General features: G+C 51.8%; 1 protein-coding gene across 2 annotated transcripts in view; it reads right to left on the reverse strand.

The window, feature by feature from the left end:
- Positions 1-4,183: 4,183 nt before the first annotated feature.
- The window catches only part of LOC119112165 (chondroitin sulfate N-acetylgalactosaminyltransferase 1), a 15,414-nt gene continuing 2,491 nt past the window's right edge, over positions 4,184-17,106 (reverse strand). The window contains exons 1-5 of one of the 2 annotated variants that reach the window (XM_037236228.1): positions 15,337-15,636; positions 11,228-11,329; positions 9,087-9,197; positions 7,191-7,242; positions 4,184-5,818 (exon numbers count right to left, since the gene is read on the reverse strand). In XM_037236228.1, coding sequence (XP_037092123.1) covers positions 4,543-5,818; positions 7,191-7,242; positions 9,087-9,197; positions 11,228-11,329; positions 15,337-15,475 — 1,680 coding nt within the window. In that variant the 5' untranslated portion in view covers positions 15,476-15,636 and the 3' untranslated portion in view covers positions 4,184-4,542. Of the gene's footprint in view, positions 5,819-7,190; positions 7,243-9,086; positions 9,198-11,227; positions 11,330-15,336; positions 15,637-17,106 lie in introns of those variants that run through there. The other variant, XM_037236229.1, reaches the window with a different exon arrangement.

The raw sequence follows: 17,106 nt of genomic DNA on the forward strand, positions 1-17,106 counted from the left end.
CTGTTAACATGTGTTTTTCATCGGGATGCGACTATAATCTCCTGTGTATCGGATTATTCAAGCTGTCCTTTTTCGTCATTCAAATACTTTTACACATTGCCAAGGCGTTTGCCATTTGCTGAAGCATCCCCAGGTTATAGAAGCATGTGCTGGTGCCTGGTACATCCTATTTTTTTATCTGGTAATCCTAACTTTGCTTTCTGTTTTCGTTCATTTTCCACCCTTCCTACCATCTCTAAGGTGGCTAAGAAACTGATGCAGCGTCAGTTTTAACACTTCCTGAAATCCATCCGACTCCTCCATCATATAAACAGGGATCTCAACGACAGCTCTGCTTGGCATCACGGAACTCACGCTCTCTGTGGGGGACGGCTAAAACAATTATTCTGTCGTATTGACTTGAGCAAATGTTCTGACGTCATCAATCACTCTTCTTGTTCCGAAGGTGAACACGGGAAGAATCCGAGGAGGGGGTACAAGCGAGGAGATACCTCCCTGCCCCAAATGGAGGAGTTAGCGAGTAAATGTAGGTTTGTAACACAAAAAAGGAAAGAAAAAGGGAAGCCCCTAGGCGGCCAAGAAGGGCCACAAGCCAGTGAACATTAAGGGTACACAAGCAGGCTAAACGAGCTCTTGGCTGATTGTGAGGGCAGCAGGCGGACACGCTAGATAACATGCTGCGCTGTGCAGGGCACTGGGCTGCTAACGGCTGCCTCTATTTTGGCTTCCCATGTACTCTCGATCGCCCGTGGGCCTTCCGCATCTGTCGCGGATCCTTCCGATCTGCTTGGAGGGAGGGCCCAATACGCTGCTGTCGAGGACCCCATACGTCAGCCTGCCGGCGCAACTGCGACCGTCTGGGGACCCTCCGCATCGGTCCTGAGCTCAGCCTGTCTGCTCCTGTCTGCCACCGCGCCCTGCCCTCTTGCTAGCAACCCTGCCCGTTGACCTATCGGGTACTTCAGATTGTACAGAGGCCTTCCCCGTTGCTCTTTCGTTTTTCCATTGCTCGGAGCCCCCGCTGCTGTTGGAGCCCCTACATGCCAACCTGCAGGAACGCCCGACCGCGGCCGTTCTCGGACTTCCGCGGCATCCTGGCATTGTCTCTGGAGGCCGAGGACTGAACGGTGCCGTCGGGAGTCCGTACATCAAACTGCCGAAGGTATGCGCTATCTATAACCCATGGGTTTTCACACTGGCTTTGAGCTTCTCCCACTTGCTCGGAGGATCCTGTGTTGCCGCTAAAAGCCCCTGTTAACGTACAGGAGAACCTGTGAGAATCCTGAGGCCCGTAGTGCTCGTGTTGAATTCATCACGTCTGCTCGGAAAATTATGTGCTGTTGTCTGAACCCTATCAGCTAAACTGCCAGTGTTCTCGAGATACTCACGGGCTTCTATTAATTGATATAGGGCTCTTCTCATTGGTTCAGAATTGCAGAGGACCCTACGCACCCGTCAGAGACACCATGTGTTAACCTCAATAGACGCTCTCGATGGGTCAGGGGCCGTCTCAGGGACCGTAGCCACTGGTGTGGGGTCGGAGGACCCGACACTGTTGTCAGGGTGTTTATGTTCATATGCAGGCCGCTTGATTACACAGGGGCCATCCAAACCGGTGTCGGGTTCCTCCTGTTTGCGCATGGGCCCTGCGCTTCTGCTAGGGGCCATATCTTACAACCTGTCGGGCCATCCCCGATCGCGTGGGGCCCTGCTCTCCTGCTGGGGGCCCTAAACTTGAACCTGTCAGGCCATCCTCCATTGCATGGGGCCCTGTTCTTCTTCTGGGGCCATATATTTGAACTTGCCGAACCATCCTCGATCGTTCTGGGGCCCAGCACACGCGGGTGCTTCTCCTTTGTTTGGAGGTCCCACTGTGGCTGGTTTTGACACTGCGGACGTCATGGACCCTATGAACGCAACCACCATGTAAAATGAATGCTTAAATAAAGGTTATTTTCGATGACCAGGATGCTAGTACCTTCAACGAACCGCGTATCCTTTTGTTGAAAGAATCATCTGACGCCCGATTGTGCGGTGTGTGTGAAATTGAATGCAAGTCAACACCCAAATCTGGAATGCCATCTGTTAATTATTATGCTAGGGTTATATATATATATATATATATATATATATATATACATAAATATGCATCATTTTTTTCAATTTCGTGAGTCCCCGCATGGCTTAAGCGATGCGCAATGTCACAACGATTCGGTTGAGGCCTTGCTTTGTTCACACGACGCTGTACATGTTTCAGATTACCCTTTGTTCACTGTTGAATATCTGAACGAGCAGTCCGTACACTACGTTAAACACTTGTGGCCATTTTCAAAACTCCATCCTTCCCATGGTTACACTGCGTTCAACGTGCTCAAGCTGTAATGCGTTTGTAGAAAGGCGCTCGGGTGGTGTCAGTTTAACTGCCCCGAAGGTTTTCCAAACCAGCCTCCGAACGGCGCAGCGGCACCACACTCTGGGTGGCTGTATCCAACTTAAAAGCCGATCTTTTAGTACACAAAGTTAGAGGCACCGTGTCAGGTCACTGACCTATGGCAGGTCAAAAACAGGCTATGGCTGTCAGCGAAAGCATCTCCTAGGGAATCGTTCAATCTGATCCGGCAGCGGGGGCCTAAACGAAGAAATATATATTTAAACGGTTTCTTAGACAATTAGATATCTGAATTTAGTGTTGCGAATAATTCCGTGAGGCTGGATATAAAGGCCAGGTCGAGTTTTTTTTGTTGATTGGAATTTACGGACGCGCCGACTGCGGTGGTCATTTGGCGCAGATAACGAGCTTTGTTCTACCTCTCTACTGAGCCGCATAAATGGTCCTTAAGTTGGGGCGTTTGAGAAACAAAAAGATCTGTTGAGATTCCAGAAATGGTGAGTTATCTCCTAGCATATCACAGAGGGTAACAGGCAAGTCATGCTGTCCAAAGTAACGTTGGCGTTCTTCCGCGAGGCGCGGACAAGATATACGGATATGGCGAACGGTAAGGACAGCACCACATCGATGACAGGTAGGTTTATCGGCTCTCTCCAACATATAGCCGCGGTTTGCATACGTGTGTCCGTGCGTAATCTGCAGAGGATCGCTTCTTCTCTCCGCATTTTGCGGAAACAAGAGAACCACTGACCCAGCCTAGGTTTTATCTCTGTAAGCTTGTTACCATCCATCCGATCCCAGCAACGCTGCCACTTGTTTTGCAGGAATGTTTTTATTGCAGGATAAAAGTCTCTGGCAGGAATAGAAAGAGAGCGAACACATGGAGCCAGCGCTGCTTGCCTGGCAGCCGCGTCAGCTAACTCGTTGCCCGCAATTCCAACGTGGCTGGGAACCCAACATAGCATTACTTTCTTTCCGGCCTGATCCAGTTGAGTCAAACGTATTAAAATGTCCTGTATAAGGGGACATGATGGATAAAAAGACTTCAAGCTCAGAACACTGCTCAGAGAGTCAGTCAAAATGACATGTAAAGGTTCGTCACCGACGTCAATGAAACATAGTGCCTTAGTGATTACTATGAGCACCGATGTGAGCACCGAAGCGTTTGGGGGCAATGAAAACGACCGGGTGACGCCACCGCTCACAAACGCACAGCCTACACCACCGGAAGTTTTAGAGCCGTCCGTGTAAGTATGTGTGTAGCCCTGATATAACGCTAAACGCTCAAGCGCTCTGGACCTCATGACATCTGGCAGCGAGACATTCTTTTTCATTTCAGTCAGAGGTGTGTTTGTGAAGGGAGCGATCAAATGCCAGGGAGGAGTACACAGATGACCTGATCGCTTCACCTTTCGAATGGGGAATTTCGTTTTCCCGCAGTAAGGGTTGTATCCGGGAGCCAAAGGTCACAGCATCAGTTACTGCTGTTAACTGTGATGGAGTTACTGTGATGGCCTCCTGCTCCCGCAATCGCTCAGGTTACGTTCCTATTGACCTCGGTACCTATTTAGCCTCAGAGCAGCAGTCGAATACGCGCCGATGAATTTTTACGCACAGTTGTCAAACGTAATTTCACGTGCCGCCAAAATGGAATGTCATTTCCCTTGCCAACTGAGTGTGTGACACTCAACATCGTACTTATGCATCGCCTTCTTAACATATTTTGAATGCTAGGATATTTGTACTACTTTATACCAAGGGAAAAATTCTGCATTAGTCATCACCCATCAGCTGATTACATCGCCCAGCCGACTAGCCGTAAATAAGCTAGGCATCAAGTTCATGCTCGGTTTTGATGGTATATAGCAGCCAACTTTATTTATTTTGCCTGTTTTCCGAAACACTCGCAGGATATAACACGATCTGCAGAAAATGTATGAGCTCTAGGTATGTGCATGCGTAGAACGCCTAACTTTATATAGCTGCGCCTAATAAGATAGGTTCCCGTAGTTGTTATATATGTATATATGTATATATATAACGATGATAACATTTATCTTTTAATTTAATGGCCGGCATTTCTGTGGCCGTGACCGCAGTTCGCGGCACCAGTCCTGCAGTGCGGCTGCACTCTCAGCCGCCTCGGCCGGACGTTACCGATGCGTCGGCGGCGAGATGACGCTCGCCTCGATCGTGGTCGCGTCCGTGTACATTTCGTCATCGCCCTTGTCGCCGTCCGACGGCAGCGCCAGCGCCAGCATGTCGTGCACGGCCGTCGAATCGTCCGCCACCGCCTTCAGCTGCTGCACGAAGCGGGCCCAGGTCTTCATCGACGCCTCACTGTGCCTCAGGGAGCTCATGCACGAGTGGTACTTCTTGCCCAGCAGACGGCGGTCGCACTGCTTGCGGTGGTAGATATGCACGAGACCTGGGTCGGGCGCGCGAACAATCTCCAGCGTGGATTGTTGGTATTTCCTGTACAGCTTACTGTCCTCGCCACCCCAGCTTCGCGACACCAAGAACTCGCCAGCCACACGGTCAAAGTCCGACTTGTACTGACACGTCATGCCGAAGCCGAAGTCGCGCCAAAAGCCCACGTCGCCACTTATTGGGTGCATCTGCCAGAGCGAGGCTGGCTTCTTGCGCCAGGCGCGGAAGTAGAGCTCCGGACTGAATGTGCTGAACACCACCGGGTAGTAGACGCGCCGGCCAGGGGCGGTGTTGGCGCGGCACCGGTGCAGTGCCTGCGTGTCGAAGAACATGTCGACGTCGCAGAAGAAGAGCAGCACGTCGTCGTCACCCTGCCAGGAGCGTGCGCCTTCCAGCAGGGCGTGGCCGCGCGAGAACTCGGCCTCCTGGTCTACCAGACGCGCCACCGGACGGCGGGCGCGCTTGTTCAGTCGGTGCAGCGTGTCGGCCACGCGGCGCCGCTCGCGAGCCAGCTGCTCACGTGGTGCCGCCGGCTGGCCGCGCCAGTAGAACATGACGACCAGCCGCAGGTTCTCGTGGCGCGCCACCACGAGCTGCTCGAACATGGCGGCGAACTCGGCGAACGCGTCCGGCCGCCGGTAGTAAGGCACGACCACGTACACCAGCTGGTCGTGGTCGTAGCCGGGCCGCGCATCGACGAGCAGCGGACCGGCACGGCGCACCAGTCGCACCGTTTCCACGCGGCCCGGCCGCGCCTCGCTGGCGAAATGCAGCACGTACACTTCGCCGGCGCCCAGCACCTGCTTGTACCGGCCGTCGAGGAAGTGCTGGGCCGTGTAGCTGGCGCCGCCACTGGCCTGGTTGAGGTGTTGAGCGCCGGTGCGCACGGCCGCCAGCAGCTCGACGTTCAGCGCGCCCCTCCGGCCGAGCTGCGGCGATTTGTTAACCGTGTCCCAGACGCTGTCCTTGGTGAACACGCGCCAGCTGGTTGTCTTCACCCTGCGGCACACGTTAGGTCAGCGTAGTGACGGCGTCGACCAGCGTTCAGGCGGCCGAAAGCCATGTCGTGACGGACGGCTATCCAGATGCGGTCAGCCGTGCATGCAATCAAACACGGCAGAATCAGGTCAGGATAGCCAGCGACATCGATCGTGACACGGATGATCGGATCGTTTGGGCAAGGAAAGCTCAGCCTGCTGCGTTTAACAGCCGAACGTGGCCATAACCACACACCGAAGGCTCGGCCTCTGCAGCTGGCCCCGGTGCCGCGTCGGAATGCTGTGGGGCATGTGGAATCTGTGGGCTGGTCTTTTCTGACGTCTCGTTCGCAAACCATGTGCTTTCCATCTTTGGCTCAGGACATTTACAGGCGGAGTAACTTGCTGACTCTGCCTCGTGCACTCCAAAACACATGAACCTTGTATGTAAACGGGTGTCCCACGACGAGAAAAGTCCCGTCTGACCCACCGTCGCCAATGTCCACTACCCAAGCTGCATCTTTGGTAGTATGCAGATCTGCACGGATTCTGGTCTGTTTGAGCACAAAAATTGGCCCGTTGAATTCGGTCGGCTTAGAAGTAAGCCGAACATATGCCCGTAGTGCAGAACGGTAGGCGTGGCTGGCGCCTGGCGGCACTCGATCGTCCGTTACTGCTGACTGCCACATATTTTGGTCACTTATCTTCCCCCTTCATATTTTGGGGCTGGTTTGTCGTGGGATGGCCCCAGCAGTGATGTGATTAACACTTCCTCAACGAATCACTCCCAACGTCTAGCCAGGAAACCCTTGCATCGAGCAATTGCGGAGATCGCAAGGCGAGCCCGCCTTCTCTGATTGTCTCAGACCACTAGTGCCCTCCCTAGTGCGATATCGCACAACTTTCTCACTGGTTGATCATTGCATACTATCACATTAGTTCCATACCACGCGTATGTGACTGTTTCGGTCTCAAAGCAATATACAGGCGCGTTGGCTGTTGCCAAATATGCTCGTAAGAATCAGAACATTCCGAAAAAGCACAAGACTGTTGCTGGTGCTGATTGTGCATATGTGTTAACATTGTTGTGTAAAGTGGGTGTTGGTGAGGGAATGATACTGGCAAATAGAAGCTTTGTGCTCACAAAGTTCATTTTTGGCTGACCCGCTAGGAGGACTGGCAACAGCCCGAGGTAACCGTTAGTCCAACTATACCGCCAGACAGTTTGGCATCTGCCGCGGTCTCGGACGGCGTCCAGAAGCGTCGCAGCTACAGGCGGCTCCTAGCTAGGCGACTCAAGTCAAACACTTCAAGTTGGCGGTGAAACTGTGCATCCAAGTAGCCAACTGACAGCATTAGCCATTAAGGCGCAATGGTGATGGCCGCATACTCACAATCGTGATCGTATCAGGTCATCCATCTTCTCCACGTCACTGGTCTCGTTCTCTGGAAAGATACGGTCGTCGTATACAAATATAACCACCGTGGCCTCAGTTACGTGGCCTCAGTTACGTGGCCTCAGTTACGTGGCCTCAGTTACGTGGCCTCAGTTACGTGGCCTCAGTTACGTGGCCTCAGTTACGTGGCCTCAGTTACGTGGCCTCAGTCACGTGGCCTCAGTTACGTGGCCTCAGTTACATGGCCTCAGTTACGTGGCCTCAGTTACGTGGCCTCAGTTACGTGGCCTCAGTTACGTGGCCTCAGTTACGTGGCCTCAGTTACGTGGCCTCAGTTACGTGGCCTCAGTTACGTGGCCTCAGTACGTGGCCTCAGTTACGTGGCCTCAGTTACGTGGCCTCAGTTACGTGGCCTCAGTTACGTGGCCTCAGTCACGTGGCCTCAGTCACGTGGCCTCAGTTACGTGGCCTCAGTTACGTGGCCTCAGTTACGTGGCCTCAGTTACGTGGCCTCAGTTACGTGGCCTCAGTTACGTGGCCTCAGTTACGTGGCCTCAGTTACGTGGCCTCAGTTACGCTGGAAGCTCGGCGGTTTCCATCTGCTGCAGGCAGACGTGGGATTTCATCATATGCATATATATATATATATATATATATATATATATATATATACACATATGCATATCAGCGATACCTTAAGACAACACACGCCGCTCCCCATCGGGTGAGGGCAGAAGACGCCGTCACCAGACGACAGCCCTGAGGTCGGCAGAAGACGCCGTCACCAGACGACAGCCCTGAGGTCGGCACCACGCACAAATTGCAAGGGGAGGCACCGTTATATTTTGCAAAGCTGATGGTCTGCTGCAAATATTTAGCAAAATCTCGATCCCAGGCAATGGCAGGCCGTTCAGTGATAACGCTATTTCTGAAGCCTTGCACTCATTTTAACACCGAATGCCGTTTTGCTGTTCATTGGCAGTACACGTTACTCTCGAGCACGCCATCAGGACACCAATGATAGCCAACAGGTGTGCGGGTAAAACTGTAATCTCTCTGGGGTCAAGCCAAGTCCATAATCCACCGTCCATAAACCATGCCACGCATGGAGAGAAGAAAGGCATTTGATGAAGCGCAACCATTCCCTTTCAAAGGTAGAAGGGTCGTTCGGAGAACATAACGTTACACTCACGGCGCAACCGCAAATCACGCTTAAATATTAAAAGAAAACAGATTTGAGCAAGCGAGGCGATTCTCACGTAGCGAGATCTGTGCGCAGCCAACGAAAGGATAATACAAATTGCGACAGAGCACATCACAGATCATGCCCGGCCCCATACGACACCCTCTTTTGGACATAGGACGGTCTCAGGTCACGCGTTTGAACCGAATCCGATTCGAACACGGCTGCACGCACGCTCTGAGGCATAACTGATATTCAGTGCTCCGGAGAGCTGTATATATGATTATTTGCCTTCGTTTGCCTCGACATGTTATCCCGACTTAGAAGTCACTGGTGAATATCAAAGGGTAGAAGTGAGCATTGTTGAATTTCTTAAACGCCGATCATTGACTGGTTCTTGTTTGAATGCCCCATCTTCACCTGGTTCAAAGTGGCGAACTAAGGTGCATCTCCTTAGCCTGTGTCACGAGTGGAAACAGCAACAATAGGTTAATTGGAGATATTTGAACCTTATTTGATAAGCTGGCTCCACAAAACCATCAAAAATAGCATAAATTAAAGATGGTTGAAAATGCAGCCAACCATACACACATAAAACACACGTAAAACATGAATATCAGTCAGCTCGGTTGACAGTGCCCCAAAAGCTGTCTGATGATCCCATTCCGGCGAAAGTTGATGGCCGGAGATAAGAAGTCGTCAACTGTTACCATCTTGTAGTGCGGGCCGTGAGGCAGTCCCATCGGGCGTGCAGTTGACGACCTTCTGCTGCAGCCGCTCTTGACCGTCGCACAAGTCCTCTTCTTGCGGCACCGGCACACCTGGGTAAGTGTCGTGAGTAGTCTCAGGTGTTCGTATACAATACCCCGGCACCACTGCATTCCATTCGAATCGATTATATTCACATTATTACATGCACGTTTACACACACTTGCAGATGTGGCCTAATGCTAAGCATTGTCGCTTATTCAGATCGTTCAGTTCTGGCGCCGTGTCATGCAATACGATTTTCAGTTAATGCCCGATGGGACCGAAGAAGATACGGCGTAGCCCTAGACTTGGTCCAGTGGAGAGTATTCTGACAGCATCGATGTGCGGCTGTGGACTGCGTGCACCTACTTGGAACAGCTGTTCTTAAAGGTCTATCCATCGGAAGTGTTTCACGGTATGCGCATTGTAGGTGCGAACTGTGCGATAGACGCATTTATTCATCTTATTTCTGACTTAAGTCTTAACCCTGACTGATTGCATTTCACGGGCTGCCCACAGCTGCAGTCGGACTGCAGCTGTCTGACTGTGTTTGGAGATGTCTGGGCCTGACAGTCGGACTGCAGCTGTCTGGCTGTGTTTGGAGATGCCTGGGCCTGACCGTTTTCAGCTGCAGTCGGACTGCAGCTGTCTGACTGTGTTTGGAGATGCCTGGGCCTGGCCGTGTACACAAAATTACATATGGCGGCCCTAACGCACCAGCATAAATAGCTTACAGGTGCGTCAGATGGCGGCCCTAGCGCACCAGCATAAATAGCTTACAGGTAGGTCAGATGGCGGCCCTAGCGCACCAGCATAAATAGCTTACAGGTGCGTCAGATGGCGGCCCTAGCGCACCAGCATAAATAACTTACAGGTAGGTCAGATGGCGGCCCTAGTGCACCAGCATAAATAGCTTACAGGTGCGTCAGATGGCGGCCCTAGCGCACCAGCATAAATAGCTTACAGGTACGTCAGATGGCGGCCCTAACGCACCAGCATAAATAGCTTACAGGTACGTCAGATGCCAACGTGCGATCCGAACAGGTAGCTCACAAGCCGACGTGCGGTCCGAACAGGTACGTCAGATGCCAACGTGCGGTCCGAACAGGTAGGTCAGACGCCGACGTGCGGTCCGAACAGGTAGGTCAGACGCCAACGTGCGGTCCGAACAGCCATGGAGAAATACCAAAATCTCAGCTTTTACTTTGTTACGCAACGCCACTCCGGTGACGCATTAGCTCAGGGAGAGCAAGCGTCCCCAACTCCAGGCGGCATTTATTATGAACGTTGTGGCGATGCATGAGAACAAACGAGACAGGAATCACGTGCCCAACCGCAACAGAGGTACCCCCATTGCTGCACCTATCATGCAGTGCCTACTAAGACGACCTGCGCCAAACACGCAGACCGTAGGGAATCGGCCCCTAACGGGTAACAGGATAGTTGTAACCCCAAGGAGACATGCCCTCACATCGACCGCGAGCACGTTACAGGTGTACGCGGGTACGGGGGCCATGTCGAGCACGTTACAGGTGTACGCGGGTACGGGGGCCATGTCGAGCACGTTATAGGTGTATGCGGGTGCGGGGGCCATGTCGAGCACGTTACAGGTGTACGCGGGTACGGGGGCCATGTCAAGCACGTTACAGGTGTACGCGGGTACGGGGGCCATGTCGAGCATCACGGCAAGATGCTCAAAACCTCAGCGGAACGTTTCGCCCGGGTATTTAACACTTATGGGTATTCGAACAGCCTGCAGCTTCTGAGGCAAGCTGGAAAGCAGAATTATGACGAACTGGGCACCAATGCTATCTTACACATAGCGTCATTTACTGAATTAGGCGACGTCACAGACGACCTTAATTTAGAAGTTGCATATAGGGATATGTGGTAGGGGCCTATAGCTCCTACAGCACTGATAGGGCGTACGTGGTACTAGGCGTACCATGTCTGCAACAAAGCCAACACTAACGTGAAATAGAATTTGATTGAAACCTCGTTTCCATTAAAAGCGGGTTGCTTAGCCAGTTCCCCAACTTCCGCTTTGGGCACTGATTCTCGTCCCCTATCGATGCGCTCGTGTCGTTACATTCACTCTTACCGTGCTTCATCCCATGATAAAGGGTAACGATAAGCCATGCGTTCACCAGGGCGAGGACGACCACCAGTGTTTTCGCTGAGCCATTTCGACACATCCCTCGACCTGCAACAACGACGTCATACTGTGAGACAATTGTGGTTGGCACGAGGAACGAGGAAGACACAGGCTGCTTAGATCGTGCGTGCTCTGGCCTTTAACGGACCACGACGTAGTCCGCGTACTGATTTTATGTCTTATGTTTTAAGGCTGATGTTTTCATATTTTGGAGGCCTTCGGGTGCTTAAACTGCGTAAAAATACCTGGTCCTGCAGCCCTAGAGAGGCCTCTGCCGCTTCCAAGGGGACATACGACCCGCAAAAAGGCCGGGGACATATCACCTTCCGGGCGGATCCAGGATTTCGTCAAGGGGCGACACACAACATTGTGGGACCCCTGGAGTTTTGGGCCCCCTCCGAAAAATATCGTTGCATTTCGGACATAAGGTTTTAATGCAAGTCGTACGCAATATATATATATATATATATATATATATATATATATATATATATATATGCATTGACTTGTTCATTTATCTAATAAATACGGCAACCCATCGTACTGTATACAGCCTTATAAAGCTAAGCGTGCTACGCATGCGTACACTTAAATCCACTCATTTTCTACAGGTCATTTTAAATGCTGTGATTTTGAGGCTAAGTGTTTCGGAACAACAGGTTCCAACAGGCCCCAACAAATAAACTTGAGTTGGTTGCCAACAACTATCAAACCAAGCATCGACTAGCTTATGTGCTTACGACCAACCGGCTGTGCGAGGTAATCAGCTGATGGCTGACGACTAAGGCATAATTTTTCCTTTCTTATAGAGGAGTACAACATATCCTAGCATCCAAAATGTGTTAAGAACGTGACGCACTAGTATAGTGAGTGTAACACACTCAATAGCCAATGGAACTGACACATACGACGCCGGCGGCACGTAAAATCACGTTCGGCAATTGCGCGTAAAAATTCATCAGTGCATATTCGACTGCTGTTCTAAGACAAAAGCACTAAGGCCAGTAGGGACCGAAAATGAGCGATCATGGGTGCCGCAGTAAGCCAACAAAGTGACTTTCGTCAGTAAGTACAAGATCCTCAGAGCAAGCAAAAAGAACCCAAGACCAACGTGGTGGGCCCCTAAACGATCGGCAGTGCCTTGGCAGGGTGACATATAGGCCCTAGCCATAGCACAGAACCCTTTGAGCAAATGGGAATTATCCAAGACCATACAGTAATGCCCCTGTGCGATCAAGAGTGCACGGGCTGCTTAACAACATAAGCCTCGATAGGAGTGAAGAGTCCTCCGCAAATGAGACCAAAGCGAGGGAGCCCTCGATCAAAGAAAAGGGCCCCTGAGCATCGAGTGTCTCCGTGCCTTACCGTATATAAACCTTAGCAGCAGCACAATGTCCTCCAAGCAAGTAGAAAGAACCCGATACTTTTATGAAGGGTCCCTGAGCAACTGAGTCTGCCCGGATATGGGGCCTCCATAAAAAGTGTATAGGGCCTTTCGGGCGAATGGGAAGAATCCGTGGAGGAAAAACCTCATCGATGAACAATGCTCAGGCATGGAGGCAGATAGCGTCCCAGCAGCACGTTGGGCCCTATGAAAAATGCAAAGAGATCAAGGGCACCGTGGAAGGCTCCTTAGCGATAAGATTGACCCGGCAAGTGGACATATGTATATATAGGACATATGTATATAATACCCAATATATAGGGCCCCAGAACAATCCAGTGTGGCCGAAGAGGTGAACAGACGGGATCCCGACAGTTGCATAGGGCCCTCCATTGAGATGGGAAGTACCCAAGGCACAATGTGGAGGGCCCTCGGATATTCCAGTGGGCCCGAGCAGGTTAGCAGATGGGGACCCGGCAAGAGCGTAGGGCCTGCCGCTCAAATATAAAATGCACACGACGCGATGCAGAGGGCCTCGAATAATCGAGTGCCCCAGACCGTGTTGATAGATAGAGTCCCAGAAAAAAGCGGGGCTTTCCATTCAAAAATAAAGTATCCAAAATCAGGTGTAGAAGTTCCCCACAATCGAATGGGCCCGAGACTCTTATAACAAGGGGCCCAACAGGAGCGTAAGGCCCTCGATTCAAATAAGAAACACCCAAAACCCGATGCGGAGGGCCCCCGAAAGATGGAGTGTATCCGAACCGGTCACCAGCTGACCCCGGTAGGAGCAGAAGACCCTAATTTCAAACACCAAGAACAAATGTGCAGCCCCTCTCCCCGAGCAATCCAGTATTGCCGAGGAGGTGAACAGAAGGAGGCCCCTGACAAGTGCGTAGGGCCCCATTCAAATAGCACGTGCCCAAGGCTAAATGCAGGGGCCCCGAACGATCAAATGTGCCAGAGTAGGCTATGAGATAGGCCTCTACAAGAGCGTAGGGCCCCTATTCAGAAAAGAAGCACCCAAGGCCCAGTGTGGAGGGTCCCCAAACGACTGAGTGTGTCCAAGCAGGCCATCAGATGGGCCCCCGACGAGAGTGTAGGACCTTAAGAAAGCAAGTGACAGATAATTTGAAACGCCATAGACCAATGTGGAGGGCTCATGAGCATATTGCAAGTATGTCGGTAGGTTAACCGAGACCCACGTAAAGGGCCCCTTGCACTTGGAGCAAGTGCAAAGAAATAAAGAGCAGCGTGGAATGCTCCCCAACGATCAAATTAATCCTGCAAGTGGGCGCATAGGCCCCCGGAAACGGCATGGGGCCATAGACGGTGTAATGAGTCATAAAACTTCCAGTTCGCAACTTTTCCAATCATCACATTACTTTTTTACAACTTCCCATAGGCCCTTCACTTTCACTTACAACTGTTCTTGGTCGCCTGGAATTCCAGAGATGCTTATTTTTGTTGCGGTTTGTGTTTAAGAAATCCAAGTCCAAAGTGCGCCTCGAAAAGAGCCGCCATGGTAAAAGCCATCGGAGAGAAATCAAAGCCATCGTATAACGTTTCGTTGAATTCGCAAGATAGCACCCTCATGTTGGCATATCCTGCTATTTGAACAGAAAGCTTCAGGCTTACGTAGCATTCAGCACACTGCATGTTGACACATAGTGTGTTGCAAACGGCACAGAACACACGCGTTAGAAAGGCAAAGCGAGTGAAATACATCACTTTCATAATGGTAAGCGTTGAGTCAAGTGGGATTTCTCCTGCAGTATTACTGATCGAATCGTTCACGTCTGATTTAACAAAAAATTAAAAGCACAAACTGGTGGGATACTCCCCTTAACTAGGTCAGGGTTGTCCATTCCACTGGGTATGGGGGAATGCATGACACTGGGGGGATTTTCGCCCTCCATTTAATATGAATGCGCAGCGCTGGAGCCGGGAAAGAGCACCGGTCGTATCAATCACCAACGCAATCAAAAGGAAGGCTGCCATACGAAATCATAGCGTACGAAGCGGAAATCTGTCGCAGAAGTACGCAGAGATGGGATGCTCCTTTAACGACGAGACAACCAGCCTTCACACAACCACATGCATCGCGGGCTCATGAGAAAATCCAAGCATCGCAAGCAGCGGAAAAAGAGACCGCATGCAAAGCCTGAGACGATGTTGATTGTTGATCGTTGAGAAGTAGGAGTAATGTCCATGACATCAGATCAATTCGTTAAAGTTCGTAGTTAAATATATCGGAGTAAATGTGTGCAGCCCACTAAGGGACGACCACCTCACAGTGCAGTACGCTCAACTCTGGCAGATCCTTAACTTTATTGTGACTGCAAGGACACTCTTCCTCTGCTGGCTACAAGCCGTCACAAAGCTGTATTAGTAGCCCTGACAGAAACGGTCGTCTGCCCTCAACATGTGCTGTTTGGAATGGCGGCACCAGGTGCCGGCGTTAATACGCGCCGGTTGTCATGGACTCATGCCCAAACCCACGCAGGCCTGCGGGCGGCGCGACGCAGTCTGGACGGAGTCAGCCGCGGACCGTCGTCACCGCTCCGCGCCGGTTGTCATGGACTCATGCCCAAACCCACGCAGGCCTGCGGGCGGTGCGACGCAGTCTGGACGGAGTCAGCCGCCGACCGTCGTCACCGCTCCGTCTCACCTGTGGCTGCCCGAAGCCAAACTGCGATGAGGCGGCGAGCGGCGCAAGCGGCCATGGGGATGGTGACCTGCTGCAGCGGTCTGGCGCCGCCCGAGCCCGTCTGATCTCCGGCGCGTCGGGCCCTGGTGCTGTATCGCATCAAGCCGGCGCGTCCCACGGCACGCTCATGCTGTGGCGCCCCACCGTCACGTGCGTCACGTCACGCCTGCGGTGTTGAGCGTCACGGAGAACTCACAGTCACATGCGGCGCGGCGGCTGCAGAGACTGCCGGCTGCGCTCCCGACCGGCGCCCGTCCGACCGTCGACTGGCGCCTGCCGGCCCGGCCACCGGCCCCGGAACCGACCGATTGTATACGCGCCCAACCCAATGCCGGCGGCATCGGTTGGGACGCCACCCCCGGCCCACCGCCCCCATGCCGTGTTTCTCCTGTGGAGCGGAGCGAGTGGGGTTAGGCGACAAGTTAATGGCGCCAAGTTAATGGCGCCAAGTTAATGGCGACATCGATTAAGTTAAACGAAGATGAAGCTAAGGAAAACACACCAAGCATTTGTGTTTTTTGCAATGGTGCAAAAGTGCAATGTTGTAGATTTGTGTGTGATTTGAGCATATGCGTATGGTACATGGCCCCGGCAATGTAACAATGTCGGCCCGCCGCCCGCGTTCCGCGGCACCGTCAATAACCGCCCGCCGCCCGCGCCGGCCGTACATCACCGTGCAATGTTCCTCAAAAACCGCCGCTGCTTCGAAACCTGAAAAGCGAGGAACGCGCTTTTGGTGTTGAAACGCACATGATGGATCCCCCATAAGCTAATACAAGGTTGGATGCAATTGCACGACGTACTGGAGAAGTATTCTCAAAAAACTTAGGGGGGCATCAACGGCGTATCAAGGCTGAGGGTAATGCGTACCGAAACTCATGCGAACCATGAAACGCAAAGTAGGTACGTTTTTAAAAACCTTACCCAGCGGCCTTTACCATGAAACCGAGAAGACTCGATAGGGCCACGAGGGTTTAAACTGCTGTAGGGGAGGCTACCGCTGTTGGGTGTTACACTTCTATGTTATCGACTGCAGGATGCATGTGCATTTTTCAAATATGTCAAAGGCTTAAAAGGCTGAAATCGGGAGGCAACTCAATACCAGGGCCTTAAATTTCGGCGTCCTTACCGCTTTTTCTCCTTTCTCTCCGTATCTGAGAAATGGAAGAAGAGTCAAAATAACTCACGCCACGTTAAAACGGGTAACAAGCTTTGCCTCACGTGGGCCTCAAATTTAATGTTAAACATTTCCTTTGGCGCTGCTTCCTGGCCCGCTGTACATAGCAGGTTCCGATGAACTGATCGTCAGCTTCAGCCGTGACGACCAGCTCCGGGTGCTAGACTTATTCATGATGCTGCCCTGCGGAGGGTCAGCATATACCACATATTCATACGCAAGACCATGAGCATGTCGACAGCCTTCACAATGACGATATATGCCACCACCATGAGTTCAGTTATTTGCCAGCTTTTTAATTCTTTATCTAATTTCCCACCACTTAAAATTTGTTCAGTCTGTGGCTACTTCATGCATGGAAATCCGTGTCCATTCAAAGTTTTCAAAACTATTGTTTGAGCATATCCCAATCAGCCACCTGAATCCGTTCACAGGCTGTTAGCCTCGACGCTTGGTTGACCTTTGTGCGGCCGGCCAGCTGCGTTCTGAGATGTCCACTCGTGTTCCAGTCCCATTAAAACCTTTTAGCAACAGGTGCTGAGGGGCGGTCGTCT

Source organism: Pollicipes pollicipes, unplaced genomic scaffold (genome assembly GCF_011947565.3).
Source record: "Pollicipes pollicipes isolate AB1234 unplaced genomic scaffold, Ppol_2.1 Scaffold_7261;HRSCAF=8764_pilon_pilon_pilon, whole genome shotgun sequence".
Lineage (NCBI taxonomy): Eukaryota > Metazoa > Arthropoda > Thecostraca > Pollicipedomorpha > Pollicipedidae > Pollicipes > Pollicipes pollicipes.